This window comes from Staurois parvus, unplaced genomic scaffold, assembly GCF_062004578.1.
Source record: "Staurois parvus isolate SC_StPar_1 unplaced genomic scaffold, SC_StPar_1.0 ptg000120l, whole genome shotgun sequence".
NCBI classification, from domain to species: Eukaryota; Metazoa; Chordata; class Amphibia; order Anura; family Ranidae; genus Staurois; species Staurois parvus.
The window spans coordinates 1,835,378-1,853,183 of record NW_028317916.1 but is presented as its reverse complement, the minus strand read 5'-3'; the positions used below and the strand labels follow the sequence as shown (position 1 = coordinate 1,853,183).

General features: G+C 41.5%; 1 protein-coding gene across 1 annotated transcript in view; it reads right to left on the bottom strand.

Annotated features, from left to right (window-relative positions):
• LOC149467156 (F-actin-capping protein subunit alpha-2) overlaps positions 1-17,806 on the bottom strand; it is a 49,472-nt gene that overhangs the window by 14,907 nt on the left and 16,759 nt on the right. The window contains exons 2-4 of the mRNA XM_089672086.1: positions 12,116-12,179; positions 5,526-5,577; positions 677-740 (exon numbers count right to left, since the gene is read on the bottom strand). Of these exons, the coding sequence (XP_089528212.1) occupies positions 677-740; positions 5,526-5,577; positions 12,116-12,179 (180 nt within the window). The remainder of the gene's footprint in view (positions 1-676; positions 741-5,525; positions 5,578-12,115; positions 12,180-17,806) is intronic.

The window sequence follows — 17,806 nt, the reverse complement described above, 5'->3', positions numbered from 1 at the left end:
GTGAACTTGGCCCTCATGCCTGCTAGCTATCTATAACCATCTGTAAAGTTCTCCTATTAGACCTTTCCTGCATACCAGGTAACCAGTGGAACTTGGGATTTGGTCCTGTAATGATTCTTGAAGTTTTTGCCTAAATTGCAGGTAGTGAAAATAAAAGGAAAGATCATAGCTGCAGTTAAACTGAGAGTATGATTTCACGGATCCTGATGAGAGTACATGCCCCAGAAACATGACTTTTAGATTATATAGTATAGTCGGGCATTGGGCCATTTTCTCAGTTCAGGTAGGGCCATGTAAAGGGAAGATTACAGTTAAAAAAAAAAAATGAACAAAAAAAATATTATTCCAGTCCCATATATGAACAGCCCATCTAAATATAGTAATGAGAAAAGGGGTCATGCTATATTTACTTTTAGGCAAATCATAACAACCATGCTTGCCCATGTTGACCATCAAAACCAAACAATTGTGATTTGTGTACACTACCCTTCTGTAACAAAATGTGCAACATGAGAAAGGGCCAGTCTCTCTGGATTGGAGGGGTTAGCAAATACCTGAAATGGGAGCTGAAATTAATTATGGCTTCAGACAGATTATAGGAGTGGAACATTCAATTTCTGGAATGGAAAAAAATAATATATACCAGAGAAAAAGTACGCTATGCAAACAGACATACCTGTTCTTCATAACCTTCAGTTTTTACTGGAGTGAATTGATCCAAGTTGTATTGTGCAAAAGCACTAAATATAACAAGAAAAAAAAAAGTAAATACAAAAAAACGGAACTACCATAGCATAAAAGTAAATAAATAAAATAATTAAAAACCACATGTCACACAAACCAATAGACCATATCAAATTCCATTAGATTATTTTCTTTTTCAAGCCATTCACCTTAAACCTAGAGCAAGAGCACTGTGGACGTTTCAGGTCATTTTACCACTTCAAGTCCGGACACTTTCACCCCCTTCCTGTCCAGGCCAATTTTCTGCTTTCAGCGCTACCACACTTTGACAATTGCGCAGTCATGCAACACTGTACCCATGTGAATTTTTAGCATTTTTTTGAGAGAGATAAAGCTGTATTTTGGTGGTATTTATTCACCACTGGGATTTTTTATTTTTTTTGCTATATAAATGAAAGTCCAAAAAGTTTGAAAAAAAGTGTTTTTCTTATAAAATTTTGCAAATAAATAATCTTTCCTCATAAATCTTGGCCACAATTTATTCAGTTAAAAAAATAACCCAAATTAGTTTATAACCAAAAATAATTTTTTTAAACTTTTTTTTTTATTATTTATGTTTTGTGGGGGGTTATGAAGATTTTTTTTTTTTTTACACTAATTGATTTTACACCTATAAAGGCTGTAAAAAGCAATCATTTCTCCTTCTCTCTGGCTGCATTCTTGCAGTCATTGACAAATACTGTGTGAGCTGTGATTGGTCACAGCTTGTCACATGGTACAAGGAGTGACATCTTGCTCACTACTCTTCATGTGATCACTGATTGGCCAAATCAGTGATCCCATGACCGGGACCTCCCACAGAGGTCCCGTACAACAATCTGTGTTCCATTGTGTCCGGAGGACACAGCGGGCACTGGATTGCGGTGCTGCGCAACCCCCCCCCCCCCCACAGGGATCGCGCACAAGCAGGGGGCGGGGAGGCCGTTTATAAATGGCCACCCGCTCCTGCACTGCCACTGTCTGGCCGTTTATATACATGGGCTGGACAGGAAGTGGTTAATGACTGCTGTCTACTAGTTTTTTTATCACATGCTTTTTTATTGAGTTTTTAATGGTTTAATGCAACACCAACAAGACAAAGCAAAAAAATATTCAGTAGTTTCCTTGTCATAAAGCTGATTCAATCATTAGTGCCTTGAGTAGCTTCTTCTATATCTTTTAACATATACAAACACAATGAATATGAATGTTCCCTCAGAAAGAATAATCCCCCCCCAAACTATCAGAGTTTGTCAATGTCTTTGAGGGTATTATTGGCATAAGCATTTCAGACCACAAGAGACAAATAGAACTTAATCTTTAACACCCAATACCTCCAGAGCTAGAGGGTATTAGGCCACAGAGATAGCAAAAACAAACATGAAAAAGCATTTCTTATTTTAGGGATTAGTGTGACAGTTTGTTTAGGTGTAGTGGTAAGCAACCCAGGTCCATGTTATTCACTGAAGGAGTTACTGAAATAGGCTTTGTTTAATTAGCGCAACAGGTCCCAGGACCTGGCATGGACCATCATGGGCCAACAGTTTAAGAAATTCCTCTCTGCTGGAATACTGGTTTCTCCTTTTGAAGAATGACCAAAATAAATTCATCTTTTTCCAAAGATTGGTGGACTGGGGACAACCATTTCTGTGCTATTAATTTGTGTGCCACGAATATGAGCCTAATAATAGAGGACAGTATCTGTGGGGTATAATCTTCATCCAATGGGTTCAGTTAGCATATGCAGGGATCCCAGGGTTTTTTAACATGGAAGATAAATATTAATAGTGTCTATCACTGCCTGCCAGTGTCTAAAAAGGTTGCGGCACCTCCATAGCACATGAATTAAGCATGTGGGACCATACTATCATCTAGGGTAAATCAGAGCTGTTTCTGTGGTGCCACTGAAAGTGTGTGGGGGAAATTATTTTTACTTTTTTTTTTTTTTTTTTTAAATTTGACCGTCTAGATTTGGATTGATGAAAAGCGGGTCAGCAAAGCAGAACCTACCCATGTGCAGAGCAAAGACAGCTGCCAGTCACATACACAAAAACAAGATAATCAATATATTAGTGTGGAATGACAAGCAGATTAACATATATGTATTTCAATACTGTGTTTAAGGGGTTGTTACATATACGCAGTGAAGTGACTAGCCTCAGGGGATACAAAGAGATGCAACAAATCCCCCTGCATAAGTTATACCAGTCTCTGCCTTTTGCTCCTCTCTACATTCATACAAAGTGCAGAATTTATAAAGCTTGTCTGAGAGTTCAAAAAGGGAAAAAAAAAAAAAAATGGGGCGGGGAGCTGAAGTTACACTCTGCAGAGCTCAGCAAGGCGAGTGAAGAGAGCTCTAAGAGCTCTCCCCCACAAACACACGAGCAGAGTTGAGGCGGTCAATCTGCAGGAGATCCCTCCCTGTCACCATTTTTCTCTTGGTGTCAGGAAAACTTGTCAAAAGTGACTCCTGCTGATAGAGGAACGAAGCAGCAGACAAGTACACACTATAGAGGGATAAACCTTGTTCATAATTTATGTCTGAGGCATACAGTCACTAACGGATTACGCTTCAAAAAGATTTGTGCTTCAGCTTAAGTTTTCATTCACACACACCACTGCCATACTGCATAGCCAGAAGAGAACTCCTCAATTCCCACTTCCACCTTTACAGTTTTAATGCACTGTCCAATAATCAGGCGGCTAAAACAGGGCACCTGCCTGGATGCATAGTGAAGCAGAGGTATTGTAGATCACAAAACTGGATGAAAAGACCAAATCCACCATTAAAAAAAATAAATGCACATATGTTTGCAGGGAAAAAAATGTGCATTTATAATTTTTTTTTGCATAGTTCCCTGCAAAGCATTGCAACTGCAAATACTGGATCGCAGGTGCAAAGCCAGGCTCCTGCAGATTCTCTCCAGCTCTCTATCCGTACTGAGCTACGGGATTTCAGTTGAAGGAAGTGTCAATGGATTGAGAGTACAGTGATCGCCACACTCAGGTGCCACTGAGAACTACAATTAGGCCACAGAGGCATACAGGATATGTAGTTTTATTCATTCACAGATACCCAGTTTGGTGGTGGGTACACCATGTTACATCCTAAATATGGGTGCATCATGGTGTAAAAGGTGGACTTAGCCTTTAAATCCTTTAGCATATCAAATGATCGAGAATATGCATTTCAACTTTATATTTAGACGTTCGCCTGAAATTTTGCTATATAGAAAAGAATAATTATTATAGGTTTGTTACTTTAGCTGTTCCCATTGGAAAAATCTCTTATTTTATGTGTGGGGACAGAAAAGTAATAAATTACTCTAATCTTCTCAGCAGGGACAAAGCAAGCCACAAAAACCTGACAGAGGTTTGAACCCTACCAAGTTTATCCCCATTTAAGATGTAATTGATCTAAAATTAGATAAACAAGGATGAAAATTGTATACTGATACTGGTCATACAGTACCTGCAAAGAACATTAAACTAATAGTTGCATACTGCAGGGAAATTAGGTTTTACTGCCAACAATTATGTGATCAGCTGTATATCACTTAATTTCCTTGTGACTTGAGAGGATGAACTGTAACTGATTATATATTATTGATCAGTGCTCCTTTGGTGGTTTATTGTTAGGGCATACCCACCAGGTATACTAGACAGGATTAGAAGTACTATTTAGCAATAACAGAATTATGAAAAATCTTTCTGAAAAAAGTGCTCTGTCAGCAATTTGCCAGGCTCATATCAACATATATTTTTTAAAATTCTTATTTAGAATATTATTTTGTCTGTCAGTCATTTTATTAGGAGGTTCTTAGAAGATTCAATAAGGAATTTATAAACTAAATGAAAGAAGAGGTGATCTGCTGGCAGGAAAAAAAAAAAAAAAAAAAAAAGGCTTTATACTTGCTGTAAAATACTTTTCTTCTTTACTTCATTGGATGGCACAGCAGGCAACTGGTAGGTATCTATGCCAATGTCCCTTGGCAGTGGACACCAATTAAGCACAAGTAATCAGAAGCGTTGCTCTTCTCTGTGGAATATACCCTTCAGCACATCTAAGAAATAGCTAGCCATCAAGTAGGTGTACTCAATTAACCTTAAAGAATTGTAATTTGGGCAGGGATCTGTGGCCCCAATAAACTACTTAACCACTTCCCGACCGGCCGTTGCATATAAAACGGCCGGAGGTTGGCACTGCAGGGTCGGGTGGCCGTTTATAAACGGCCTCCCCGCACCCTGCTTGTGCGCGCTCCCTGGGAGCGCGCAGCACCGCGATCCGGTGCCCGCTGTGTCCTCCGGACACAGTGAAACACCGATCGTCGGACGGGACCTCTGTACGAGGTCCCAATCATGTGATCACTGATTGGCCAATCAGTGATCACATGCAAAGCAGTAAGCAAGATGTCACTTGCTAACAACAGGACCCTGTACCCAGTGATCTTTGATTTCTCCCATGTTGCTCCGGTAGATCTCCACCTTCGAAAAGCCATCCCTTCTGTAAGCAATGTCATTTACAGTGCTAAAAAAAGAAGTGCTACTCGATTTTCTCATCGTGTATACCAGGCATAAGACTTGGGCAATGGCAAGGCACAAGAAAAGCAAATATAGTTACAGTTTCTCAATATAAAACATTTTGATAAAGTCAGTGCATGGTGAAATGTAACCACAGCTATTAGGACTATCAAAGACTTGTAGCTATAAAAGTAGAAATTAGTCAGGCCACTTTTGTGCCAACATTCATTCTCTTAACTTTCATAATGCCATCCTGGAGTAAACATAACATGAACACTTACTGAGCAGCGCCTTCCCTGAGTAAAATGTCATTGTTAAGTAGGAACCGAACATCTGTACAGAAAATGCAAGAGAAACGTATTAGAATTATTACGAAATCAATTATTACTGTTTTATATGTATAATCATACTAAAGAAAAAAGTCAAGTTCACAGCTAAAAGTAATACAGGTTTTTCAGCGAAGGCTTATTTCTGTACATTTAGATGTATGCAACACTGCCCACTTGTTGGCATCTACTACAACTTGTAAATATTACAGTCATTCATACAGCACACTAAAATGTTAAAGCAGTAGTAAACCGCAAAAAAATAAATCTCCCTGCAAGCTAAGAGCATAATGTGCTAGTATACATCACATACTAGCACATTATGAAAGACTTACCTGAAAACTAAGCCTCCAGCGGAGTGCTGTCACGGCTCCCCGGGGCTTCCATTTTCAGCCAGTCTTCCTTTTGGGTTCCCGGACTGCAGTCGTTTGACTGGCCGAGCCGTGGTGACATCACTTAGGCCGCGACATGGCTCTCTCAATGGATGGCATGCCATTTGACTGGCTGAGCTGCGGTGACATCACCCAGGCTGTGGCATGGCTCTTTCAATGGACAGCATGCCAGTCATTGACAGAACAGTAAGCATGCACCGGTGGCATCACTGGCGCTTCTGAAGTAAATATACACAGTTTAAGAGATATTTACAGTACCTACAGGTAAGCCTTAACCACTTGTCCTCCAGAGGATTTACACCCCTTCTTGACCAGGCCATTGTTTCTGTTACGGCGCTGCATTCATTTAACTGACAATTGCAAAGTCATGCAATGCTGCCCCCAGATTAAATTTATGCCCTTTTCCCCCCCCACAAATTGAGCTCTCTTTCGGTGTCATGTGATCACCTGTGCATTTTTTTTTGTGCTATAAGCAATTACAATTTTGAGAAAACATTTTTTTTTGTCTTTTTGCTATTAAACATGTCCAGTAAAATTAAAAAAAAAAAAAAAAAAAAAAAAAATTCGTCATAAATTTAGGCCAAAACGTATTCTGCTACTTCTTTGCTAGAAAAAAAAAAAAATCCCAATACATGTAAATTAATTGGTTTACGTGGAAGTTATAGCGTTAAATGGCGGTATATATACACACACACACGGATTTTTTTCCCCCCCCTACTAGTAATGGCGGCGAGCAGCGACTTTTACCGGGACTGCGGTGGGCATTCTGAAACGGGGGGGGGGGGGAGACTAACTTGGTGTCACGGACATCCGCAGTGACACCAATACAGTGATTAGTGCTAAAAAAACAGCACTGACACTGTACTAATGACACTGGGCTGGAAGGGGTTAATGTGAGGGGCAAAGGGTTAACTGTGTGTAGGGAGTGTTTTACTACGGGGCGGTGCTTCACTGTAATCACACTGCTGTGAATGAATGTGCACAGCCATCCCGAGCAGTGTGCCCAAGCTGACAGGGAGGAAGGCTGTTTGTAAACAAAACAGTCTTCCTCCCCGTCAGTGATTGTTGGTAATCACCTGCCACCGGCGGGTAATCACCGGCCTGGACCCGGTGGTTGACATCCACAGCTGCGAATGGCGGCGCAGATAGGGCTTGCGTGCACCTCCTACCTGGAAATGCAAAATCACGTATATATACGCATGTGATTTTGTGTGCCCATGCCACCGTGTAGAAATATATCTGCTATACGGCGCCGGGTAAGCAGTTAATAAAAGGCTGACCTGTAGGTAAAGCATGAAAAAAAATGACTTTACTACCACTTTAAGGCAACATGCCTCTATCATACCAAAGAAGAATTTTTTTATGTTTTACTGAAATCAGCCACATAGTAGTAATGCATTGTGGCAACTGTCTGCTTTGGGACAGCATGAGTAAGCTAGTGCATGGATACAAGGAAGAGAGTTAAAAAATAGACATAGTAGAGCCAGATCTTAATGTTTACATGCGACAAGCCAGCTGTCTTCTACTGCATGTTTTTTTTTCATGCATGCGCAGTGAAAACTCCATTAACTTCTATGCAGCAGGGGGAGAGTTCCCTTCTATCTGCCCAATAGAAGTAGAAAGGGTTCTAATGAATGTGTATGAGCAGAGGAAACAATTGATTTTTTTAAACTTGCCTGTAAGAAAAAATTTTTTTGGACATTTTCACGGGACACAGAGCCATCAAATTATTCCTAAGGTTATGTGCCAGCTACAGGCGATATATACTGGCAAAAAAAACACCACACACACACACGGTATGAATCTCTGTCTTGTGATGAAGAAATTAATTTTACAGGTAAAAAGTACAAAACTCTAGGATTTCTTTATCATACATCATGAGACACAGAGCCACCATAGAATTCATTGCTCATTGGGATATCCCAAAGCAATGCTTATGAGGGGAGGGAAAAAACAGCCACCACAGACAGTAGCCTACAAAAATACTGACACCAATGCAGTATGTCCAATGACTTACACTCATCTGGTAAAACCAAACAAGGTTTGAACTGAAACAGCCAGGTTGCAGCCTCACAGACTTGAGACACTGAAACCTGGTGACAGTCAACTCAGAAGGCACCAACTTGTAGAGCATGCTGTCCCCGGAATAGCAGAGCCCTTTTTTTTTTTTTAAGCCATAGGCTTGAGAAAAAAAAAAAAAATGCTGTCAATTCTAAAAACGGTAATGGTTGACTTGATAGCTACTTGACCCTTCCTCAGTCCTTCAGGAATTACCAAAAACCAAGTGTTACTGTGGTAGTCAAATTCAAATACACTTAATGTATGTAGGGCCTAGCAACGGAGACCTGGGAAAAAGAAAAACCATTGCTATGGTTTTAGATTTTGAAAATGTGACTGGACAGGCTGCACCATGCACATGACCTTTGAACAAAGGCATGCACCCAAAAATAGGAAGCAATAGGATTTTTGAATTTGAACTGCCAAGGCAAAAATATATCTTCGGATTGTGCTCAAAGCCAGAATCATATCCACTGAAGGAAACCAAAAATCTGGTCCACAACCTATTTTCAAGGATAACATCTTTCTACCATCTCACCATGCCACATAGGATTCATGGTCCTGTGTCAAACCCACAGGCTCTCAAGAACGTGTGAATGACTGTGTCAGACATCCCCTTATCCTTAAAAAAAAAAAATCTGGCTTTAAACAGCCAAGCCACCAAAGCTAGCGACCATAAAAAGGCTGGAAGATCAGTCCAGAAGATCTGACTGAACTGGAAGAGTCAGAGTATCATCCATTGACATGTGTGTGATGTCAGTATACCAAGTTCTCCTTGCTCAAGCTGATTTGACCAGAATCACTGATTCTCACTCCATCTGAGAAGAACTGGTCAATGTCACTAGGGCATCTACTGCAAAGGCCTGAAGATCGCTAGACCTGTAAAAGAATATGTCCTGCCATGCATAGCACCTAGATGTCAACAATCCACATCTGATGTGCTGCACTGTTGGCAGACTGTCCTGAATGCCTCCTGGTGAAAGGACCACTCCCCTGGAAATGACTGCCTGTGCTGAGGAAGTCCACTTTCCAACATACTACTTTCAAAAAGAGAACCACGGACAGATCTAAAACATGGGATTCTACCTTGGACAGGATGAGAAACAACCTCTTCATGGACTACATTGTTCCCGATGACCTCCTGATAAATATGCATGTTGTGGCATTGTCTGATTGTACGCTTACCAGAAGTCCCCGCAACTAAGCAGGAGAATCACTCATATTTTCACAATATTGATAGGGAAGGTCTTCTTCAACAAGTCCCCGTTAAGACGGCATCCAGCATCAGCATCTTCATCTTCTAAGATATGGGGAGAATAGATTTCTGTCTCCAACCTTAGGGGAGACATCCGCCAGTCTAAGGACTTTAATGGTGTTGAGACTTCAGCCATCTGTGACGGAGTCTTCCGGTCCCACACTAACACGACATTCTCTTGCAAAGTTCTGAGAGAAGAAACAAGCAAAAGGAACCACCTTAAACAAGGTGACCATCTTTCCTAATACTCCCAACACAGAGATAAATCGAGAGTTTTCTCAGGAGTTCTGAGAAATTCCATCAAGTACCTCAAAGCTTCACACAAATCAGAAAGGATCCCCTACACCTAGACCGAGTCAAGGAGACCCAGACACTCCAGACGATGTATTGGCACCAACCTGACTTGTGGAAATTGAGCAGCCAGATACCTTCCCCAGAAAGCGTATCATGAGAGACACGTGCTAGATGATGAATTGATCACTCCTTGAGCAGAGTATCCCAAGAGTGGTATTCTCCTTGACCTCTACAGGGCCTAGAATCTGAGCAGAAATATTTGTGAATCCCTGGGTGCCATGGACAGGCCAATAAGAGCACCACGACAGAACATGCTGGCTTTTACAGCAAAGTGGAAAACGCCTCTTGCAGAGGGAAGACCTGGACAAGTGGGTATGCATCCTTTATGTCCACTGAAGTAAGGACCTCCTGTCTGAAACAAAGCCATTACTGTATGCCCTGATTCCAGAAAACGCCTCTACACTTGGAGACCTTTGTTGAAATACTTGAGGTCCCATATGGCCTGAACATTTGACACATAGAACAAATTCAAATACAACTAGTGAAAATGCTCTGTTCTCTGGCACAATCAGTCCCAGAGAAGAAGGTGATTGAAGACTGGACAGAAATAATCTGTTTTGCCGATTGATAGAACATTTAAAGCCTAAAATGTGAAGGGGAAAATCTCGGAATACCAAATTGTAACCGTGAGCCATTGTATAACAGCAATGCCTGCAATCCTACCCACCTAAACGTGTGAGGGCACCCCTCCATTGAGAGGGAGATTTAGTGATCAACTTCTTCGCCCTGAAGGATGAAGTCCACAGGAGTGGAAATAAAGGGAATCGGCACCCTATAACATGTTCGTTTTACTCCTCTTATGCAGAAGTCCAAATAATGCATTCCTTCAAAATGAAAATCCTGCCAACAATTTCTTGCAGGATGAATCCAAAGACCAGCATTTTAGCTCAAAATTCTGTGCATGTGTACAGACAAGTCCTAAGCACAATATTTGCTGAATGGAATCTTCCAAAGCATCCCTAGCAAAAGCAAAGAGCCCAAGGGAAATCTGCTAACCTTAACCCAGGTCAGCCTTACTTGCTGCTGCAGTTTTTGTAGCTGCAGACTTTTCATTTTTTTACATAGGAGACTGTAGCTCTGCTTTAAGTAATCACAGCAAAATCATGTTCACTGAAGAAATAGCAGCTCCTGCAGCAGACTTGCCAAGCGTACAGCCTCACAAGTCACAAGCTCAGGCCACATCTCATCCCTTGGTACCACTTTCCTCATGAAGGGGAAACAAGAATACTCTAAAAATAACAGGCAGCATAAAACAATGTAACCCTCTGGGACACTCACCAATCTTGCCACAGGATTCTCCCAAAGGCAGGCAAGGATCCAACCTTCACCCATCATAGCGGGCTGACCCCCATGGACTTGATCCCTGTAAAGCACCCTACCAGAAACACCTTGGTCAGTTATTACTACACAGGGTTCTGTATTTGCAGGGTCCAGCACTGAAGAGTCGCATTGCAGGCAATCCCCACTTAATTGTTCCTCTTCTCTTGTAGAGGGGCCTGGGTACCATCCATCTGAGCAATATAGCTGTAGGAATGGATCCGAATAGCACCAATCCCCTGATCCCTGTTGGAACCGTTTGGGTGTCTGGCAAAATTGTGGAGACCTGCATAACAGTAACCATCACCTTCAGATACTGATGAAAAGAATTGAGGTACTTTCTGTATGGGAGGGGTTATATAGGGGAGGACTTTGTCTTTATTTTTGGCAGTGTCCAATCACCTGTAGGTGGTGCATAACTGAGTAAAGAATAATATGGTGGCTTTTTGTCCCTTGGCGTTTATGGCACTTTGGTGGAACCTCCGGAAACCTGATGCCAAAACTTGGTAAAGTATTTGGTGGAAGAAGGCGATGGTGAGTTAGATTGACAGGATGAGATGAGGGGAGGGGGAATGGAGACTGGGGGAGTTTAAAGACATGCAAACTTTCCTGGGATCTTGGAAAAATAGTTATACAGTACACTGAAAAGACACTTAAATTCTCAGGCTAATAAAAATGTTCTAAGAGAACATGAAGGATTTACTGCACTACAAAAAAAATGAAATAACTATGTATGAAACTCTCCTGTGCTGCTTAATAAAATAAGGAAAGAAAAAAAAAAAAAAAAAAAGTATTTTGCAGTTCAGTTGCGTGGTAAATCCTTCCTATCCTGGGTACTTTTTTGCCAGCAAGATGGATCAGACAAGCAATTGACCGTGGTTGTAACAGCAAGATCCCTTTGCAGACATTTGCTTGATTTTTATCTGGTAAAATATGTTCTCTTCAGTCTGTGCAGGAATATACAGATAATCTACATGTCTGTGCAGGAATATACAGATAATCTACACATCATTAAAAAGTCCAGTTTAACTGTTCCACTAAGGATCATAACTTATATTTCCTTGGAAACCAATCCCGGGCTGCAAAGCATTTTAAAAGCTGCCTATTGGTTTTAGCTGTAAATGTCAGTAAAGAGCAGCAAATAGAATGACATTAGCTGGATTACTCACCATTAAATACTTCGTTGAATTCTCCTGGTGGAGCATGGACGATGAATTTTGCTGCTACACGTACCTAAAACAAAAAAGGCAGACACAATAAATCTCAATGATAAACACACAACTATAGTATAACACAAACACACACACCCCAAAAAGAATCATTGATTAGTTACAAATTTATTTTTAAAAGACATTGTCAAATTATCTTGTACATCTTTGAACCAACACAGAATAATTGAACTTCTGGTGCACCAAAATTAAAATACTGGACCAAAACAGAAAATTTAGGATGCACTTGGCCTAAAACTGAATTAGTTTCTTTTTTAACTCCTTGGTACCGAGGGTATGCAAATATGCGGCCTCTCAGTGGTTGGGCCTTGGGGGCTGTATATTTGCGTACCCAATGTAAACAAAAGATGTGCCGAGAATGCACGCCCCCGGCACATTTACCAGCACCTCACAGAAAGGTCTGATCGCTACTTGCGGTCGGGAGCTTTCCGATCATGAGACTGCCAATCACAGCAGTCACATGACCCTAAACACCGCCCCACCTCCCAGCATCACAAACCCCTTAAATAGTGGGTTTTGTTTCATGACAGACAAGGCTACCTTTTGGCAACAGTATCTTGTAAAAAGTATGTAATTTTTCCATGCAATCTAAGACCTCACGCAGATAGACGATTTCAGGCATAAAATATGCCTAATGTAAACCCCCCCCCCCAAAAAAAAAAAAAAACAAAAAAAAAAAAAAAACACACACATGGCATTTTACTGTGCCCAGGGAGCCATAGATGGGGTATACAGTTGGCCATAGAACTGAATAACTGTACGCCCCTATACTTGTGTAAACATTGATGTTGATGCTTCTGTGCATGGGCATTTACCCGCACATGCACATACAAAGTACTTTCCTAAATTCGGACGTTTGAGCCGATTAACCTAAACAGCTTGTCTTTGGAGTGTGGGAGGAACATGGAGTACCTGGAAGAAACCCAGACAAGCACAGAGAACATGCAAACTTCATGCAGATAGTGTCCTGACTGGAGTCCAAACCCAAGTGCTGCAAGGCAGAAGTGCTAAACCACTGAACCACTGTGCTGCCCTAAACCTCCTTTAACCTTATATACCATCACCCTGTTTTGTTTATTTTTCTTAATTTAACCTTGTTTATGGATTGAGGAGTTTTTTTTTTTTGCTTTAGCCCCTGTGATGTTGGGGGCAGAAACAAACCTACATCATTAGAAGCCGAGAGCAGGACGTATCCACTGAGGCAACCCGTGGCATTTCTAATGAGCCCTGAGCCTACTGATTGTGTCTATATGTGGGTTCGGGTATGTTGATATTTCTGTGGGTGAGTTTAGGTGGCGACAGGATATGTGACAACTTTCTTCAGTGGGATAATACTGTCAGCATAGTTGTACAGAAGAGCAGCCCATGTTAATATTCCAGTATTCTGGCATTGCTTGAATTAAAAGCAGCATACACAAGACTCCTGTTTAGCAAGGCTTCCTCTCTCCCCACCTCTGTTCTGTGCTTGTATACAAGGCCCGTGTGACACTGCTAGCACAGGAAGGAAATGATCGTAAGAAATGTAGGAGCCCGGCTGCACAGCTTAGACAACACAGCCTCTTCCTCTACCCCACCTCTGTGCAACTCCACTCCATGTTCTGACCTGTCATCACCTGATGGAATGCAAAGGATCAGGACTGCACAGCTCAAAAAATGCTCAGCTCCTGTGCTGGTACTTGTGTCAAATTATTATGGACTATCTGTGATGTTGCTATGACACTGGTTTGCTTTGTAGTTCTGCCTGAAGGTTTTTTTGTGTTTCCGTTTGCTCTGCTAGAAAGTCTTGTTAATTGTGGTAGTGTTCAACCTAATGTCGGCAAACAGGAAAAAAAGCTACAAAAAAGGAAGATTCACTACGTCCAAAGCCACAAACGCTGGAGCACTTTTGCTAAGGGAGGCAAATGCTAAATAAAATAATTTGTTGTCTGTGGCTAGACTTCTGCTTTAAACTCTCACTAACCAGCTGACCCAGCACAGCTTTATACCAGCTCTGAAGTGACAGGCTCCAGATCAGCTTCTTTTCTGGTGTGATGCAATGTCAGCCTTGGAAACACCAACAGCCTGACAAAGTTCACTTCCTACTACTTTTCTGATAAAAACAGAAAAAAAACAAAAACTTGGATTTCAAGAAAAGTATTATTTCATGATACGAAAATGCACACAGATGTAAATTGGTCTGTTGACATATTTAATAATACAGGTGTACCTCGGTTTACAAACGCCTCGGTTAATATAACTTTCTGTTTACGAATGAAAATATATTGAAAATAATGCCTCGGTTTGTGAATTTTTTTCGCAATACGAAGTGTATGTCAGTGTCGATTTTTCAATACAATTGCCGGCGTTTTTTTTTCCTTCACTATAGCTCACAGAGCTGTCACTTTACTAAAAGGAAACATTATTTCCCAAAGTTAAAAGAAACAAACTAAAAAGAAACGCTCTTTTAGCTGGGGGGAAGTGACAACTGAATCTTTGGAAAAAAAAACAAAAAACAAAAAAACAGCGTGGGGTCCCCCCTCCCATTCTTACCAAGCCCTTCAGGTCTGGTATGGATTTTGATGGGAATTTCCATGCCAAAATTAAAAAAAAAATAAAAATAAAATAATAATAAATAGTGTGGGGGTCCCCCCCAAAATCCATACCAGACCCTTACCCGAGCATACAGCCCGGCACGTCAGGAAAGGGGAGGGGGGGGACGGGGGGACGAGCAAGCACAACCCTCCTGAACCATACCAGGCCACATGCCCTCAATATGGGGGGGGGGTGCTTTGGGCCCCAAAGCACCTTGTCCCCATGTTGATGGGGACATGGGCTTTTCCCCACAACCCTGGCCGGTGGTTGTGGGGGTCTGCGGGCAGGGGGCTTCTCGGAATCTGGAAGCCCCCTTTCACAAGGGGGCCCCTGGATCCCAGCCCCCCCCATGTGAATGAGTTTGGGGTACATGGTCTCCATACTCACTCACAAAAAACAAAAATTGTAGTGTGAAACGACAGGGCATGGTCTTTGACAAGTTCTTTATTAAAAGAAAAAAACTAAAAGAATGTCACCCACAGCAGATCCAACGTCAATCACGATGCCCACCGCCTCCGACCCCAAAAAAAATAAAAATAAAAAAGGCACTGCTTCCGACGAAGGCTCCCGCTGTCTGCTCCTGTGGTTTGACAGTTCTTAAAAATAGGTAAGGGGCGAGGCCACTCAGGGACATCACATATGTGACCCCACCCCATGTGACATCAATGTCACATTGGGCAGGGTCACTCACGTGATGTCCCAGGGTCACCCCGCCCCTTACCTTCACGAGGGCTCAACACAAGCTAAAACGTGGATGAACTCAGAGAAAACAGTGATTTCACTGATCTGTATTAGAAGCAGTATTACACTCTCCACATAGGGGAACAACTTGGCAGCAGTTGTTGAGCACCAATGACTTTAACAAAACACAGAAGAAGAGGCAAGCATGTCTTAAAAGCTTGTACTACAATCTATTTAGTTAACCAAGAAATGGCACCAATCTAAATCCAAACTTCAAACACCACTACTACTTAATACTGAATCTTAGCAAAAAGGAACCTACAGGCCTACAGATAGTAAATTGCTTGTGCATGCCATTCCACCATTACAATGATGTTAAGCTATTGGACACGTAGTGTACATCAGCTGTTCCATCAAACTTCAACTGGCCATTAGAATTTAGTATGAAAATGTTAAATTTTTGGAACATTCATTCAATTTTCTAATGGCGGACAAACCAATAGTCATTTTTGACTGCAGTGTTGAGAAAATTCTCAGAACAGTAATTTTTTCTGGAATGAACAAATATCTAACAGTGTATGTGGTTTTCATTCGGGTAATGACATTTATTCCATAATTGATTGTTAAGTTAACAATATTTTCAAGTAAGTTTGAAAGACATCTGACAAGTCTCTGTAGACATTATGGAATGCACTGACAAGATTTTTCAAACAAACATTCGTACAAAAAACTACTAGTGCATGGCCAATTTTACCCTCGGTTCACGCTATTGCCAACAGCGTTAGCTCGGGTACAGTAGCCTATTCATTTGAATGGGCTGCTGTGCCTTGCATTTCTGCACAAAAAAAAGGTGCATGCATCTTTTTGAAAACGAGGCCGCAGGGAAACCACATGGTCAATTTGACCATATGGTTTCCCTGCAGTTCTGTACCCATGCTGTGCACTGAGATGCGTGGGAGTGCCATTCAGAATGAATGGCATCCCCATGCACCTTGTAAGGGGAGAGCGATTCGGTTGTGGATGAGGGAACAGATGCCATTCCCACACCTGCAACCAGCCCGTATAGTGTGAACTGAGGACTACACAAGCTAGTTCAGGGGGCTGGGCTGATCCAGGAATGTTCACTGTGGAGAAGTACAAAGAGCAGATCCAGAATAAAGAATCTCTGAAATTTGACATTTACAGTGTGGTCTTGCAAATGGAAGTGTGGGCTGCCTGAGACACTGACACACACATACAATCCAAATCAATACGGTGGTAACACATTTTATATATGTTGATGTGCTGTGATGGTCATTGTAAATGGCATCCCAATACACCTGTGATGCTGGGAAAATTCTGCAGGACCATTGCGTTACATTAGGCAGCCCATTCAAATAACAGAGCTGCCTTAAAAGGTTAAGTTTACCTTTTCGGGCAGAATTTCACTTTTCACAATATATAGGAGCATTTCTTAATGCCATTTCTGGGCCAGCCATTCAAATGTGCTTAAATCTCACTTACCCCATCTACAAAAGCATTGAACTTTTTTGTACACAGAGGTGAGACTGGTTAATGGGCCCTTACTGGCAAGTCTAGCTTCAACATTTTATCAAGGGAAAAAAAAAAAGAAGAATCTTTATGAAAATTGGGTGAACATAAAAAATATATGCGTGCATAAGAGAATCTTCAGCTACTTTAAAACAATATTAGAGAGCAGAGGTGTTTACTCGATGCTGACAAAACGGACTTATTTCAAGTCTTACTGGTTGATCAATAACCTACTTCACAATCATATTGGAGTGTTCATTAAGTATGTGTAGGGTGCGTGCCCATGCCATCTGCACAATCACACCTAAGGCAATGCAAATGTGTGAGTGTGAATGGGCCTTTATGGTATCCCTTTAAAAAAAACACAAATGCATAGATGTGAACCAACCACAAAGGAAAGAACAGAATTAACACATGATACATCTCATTTGGTGTACAGCATGCTGGGAAATTGACACTCCCAGCAGTCTTGATCTCTTGCATCCCCCACAGCGTTCACTCCTGCCCAACTATGTACATATACAAGTCCCAGCAGTGATACATGGGTCAGCAGGAGGAACTTCTGAGTGCTTTCAGGGATACAGGAGATTGACACTCCCTTAAAGTGGTATCAAACCAAAAACTTTTTTTTTTTTTGTTAAATGCTCTATGGTGCAGTCACCCGATCCCTACGCTGTGGCTCCCCTGTGTCAGTGGGGAGCTTGACAATGGAGATGAATGCACAGAGCCCACTAGCTTCCGTTGTCACCACCCTGCATGGTCAAAGCTCAACCTCAGCTTAGGGATTACCACGTCAAAGGGCAAAAAAAAAGGCATTTACAAAGCTATTTTATAAACAGACATTTTTGA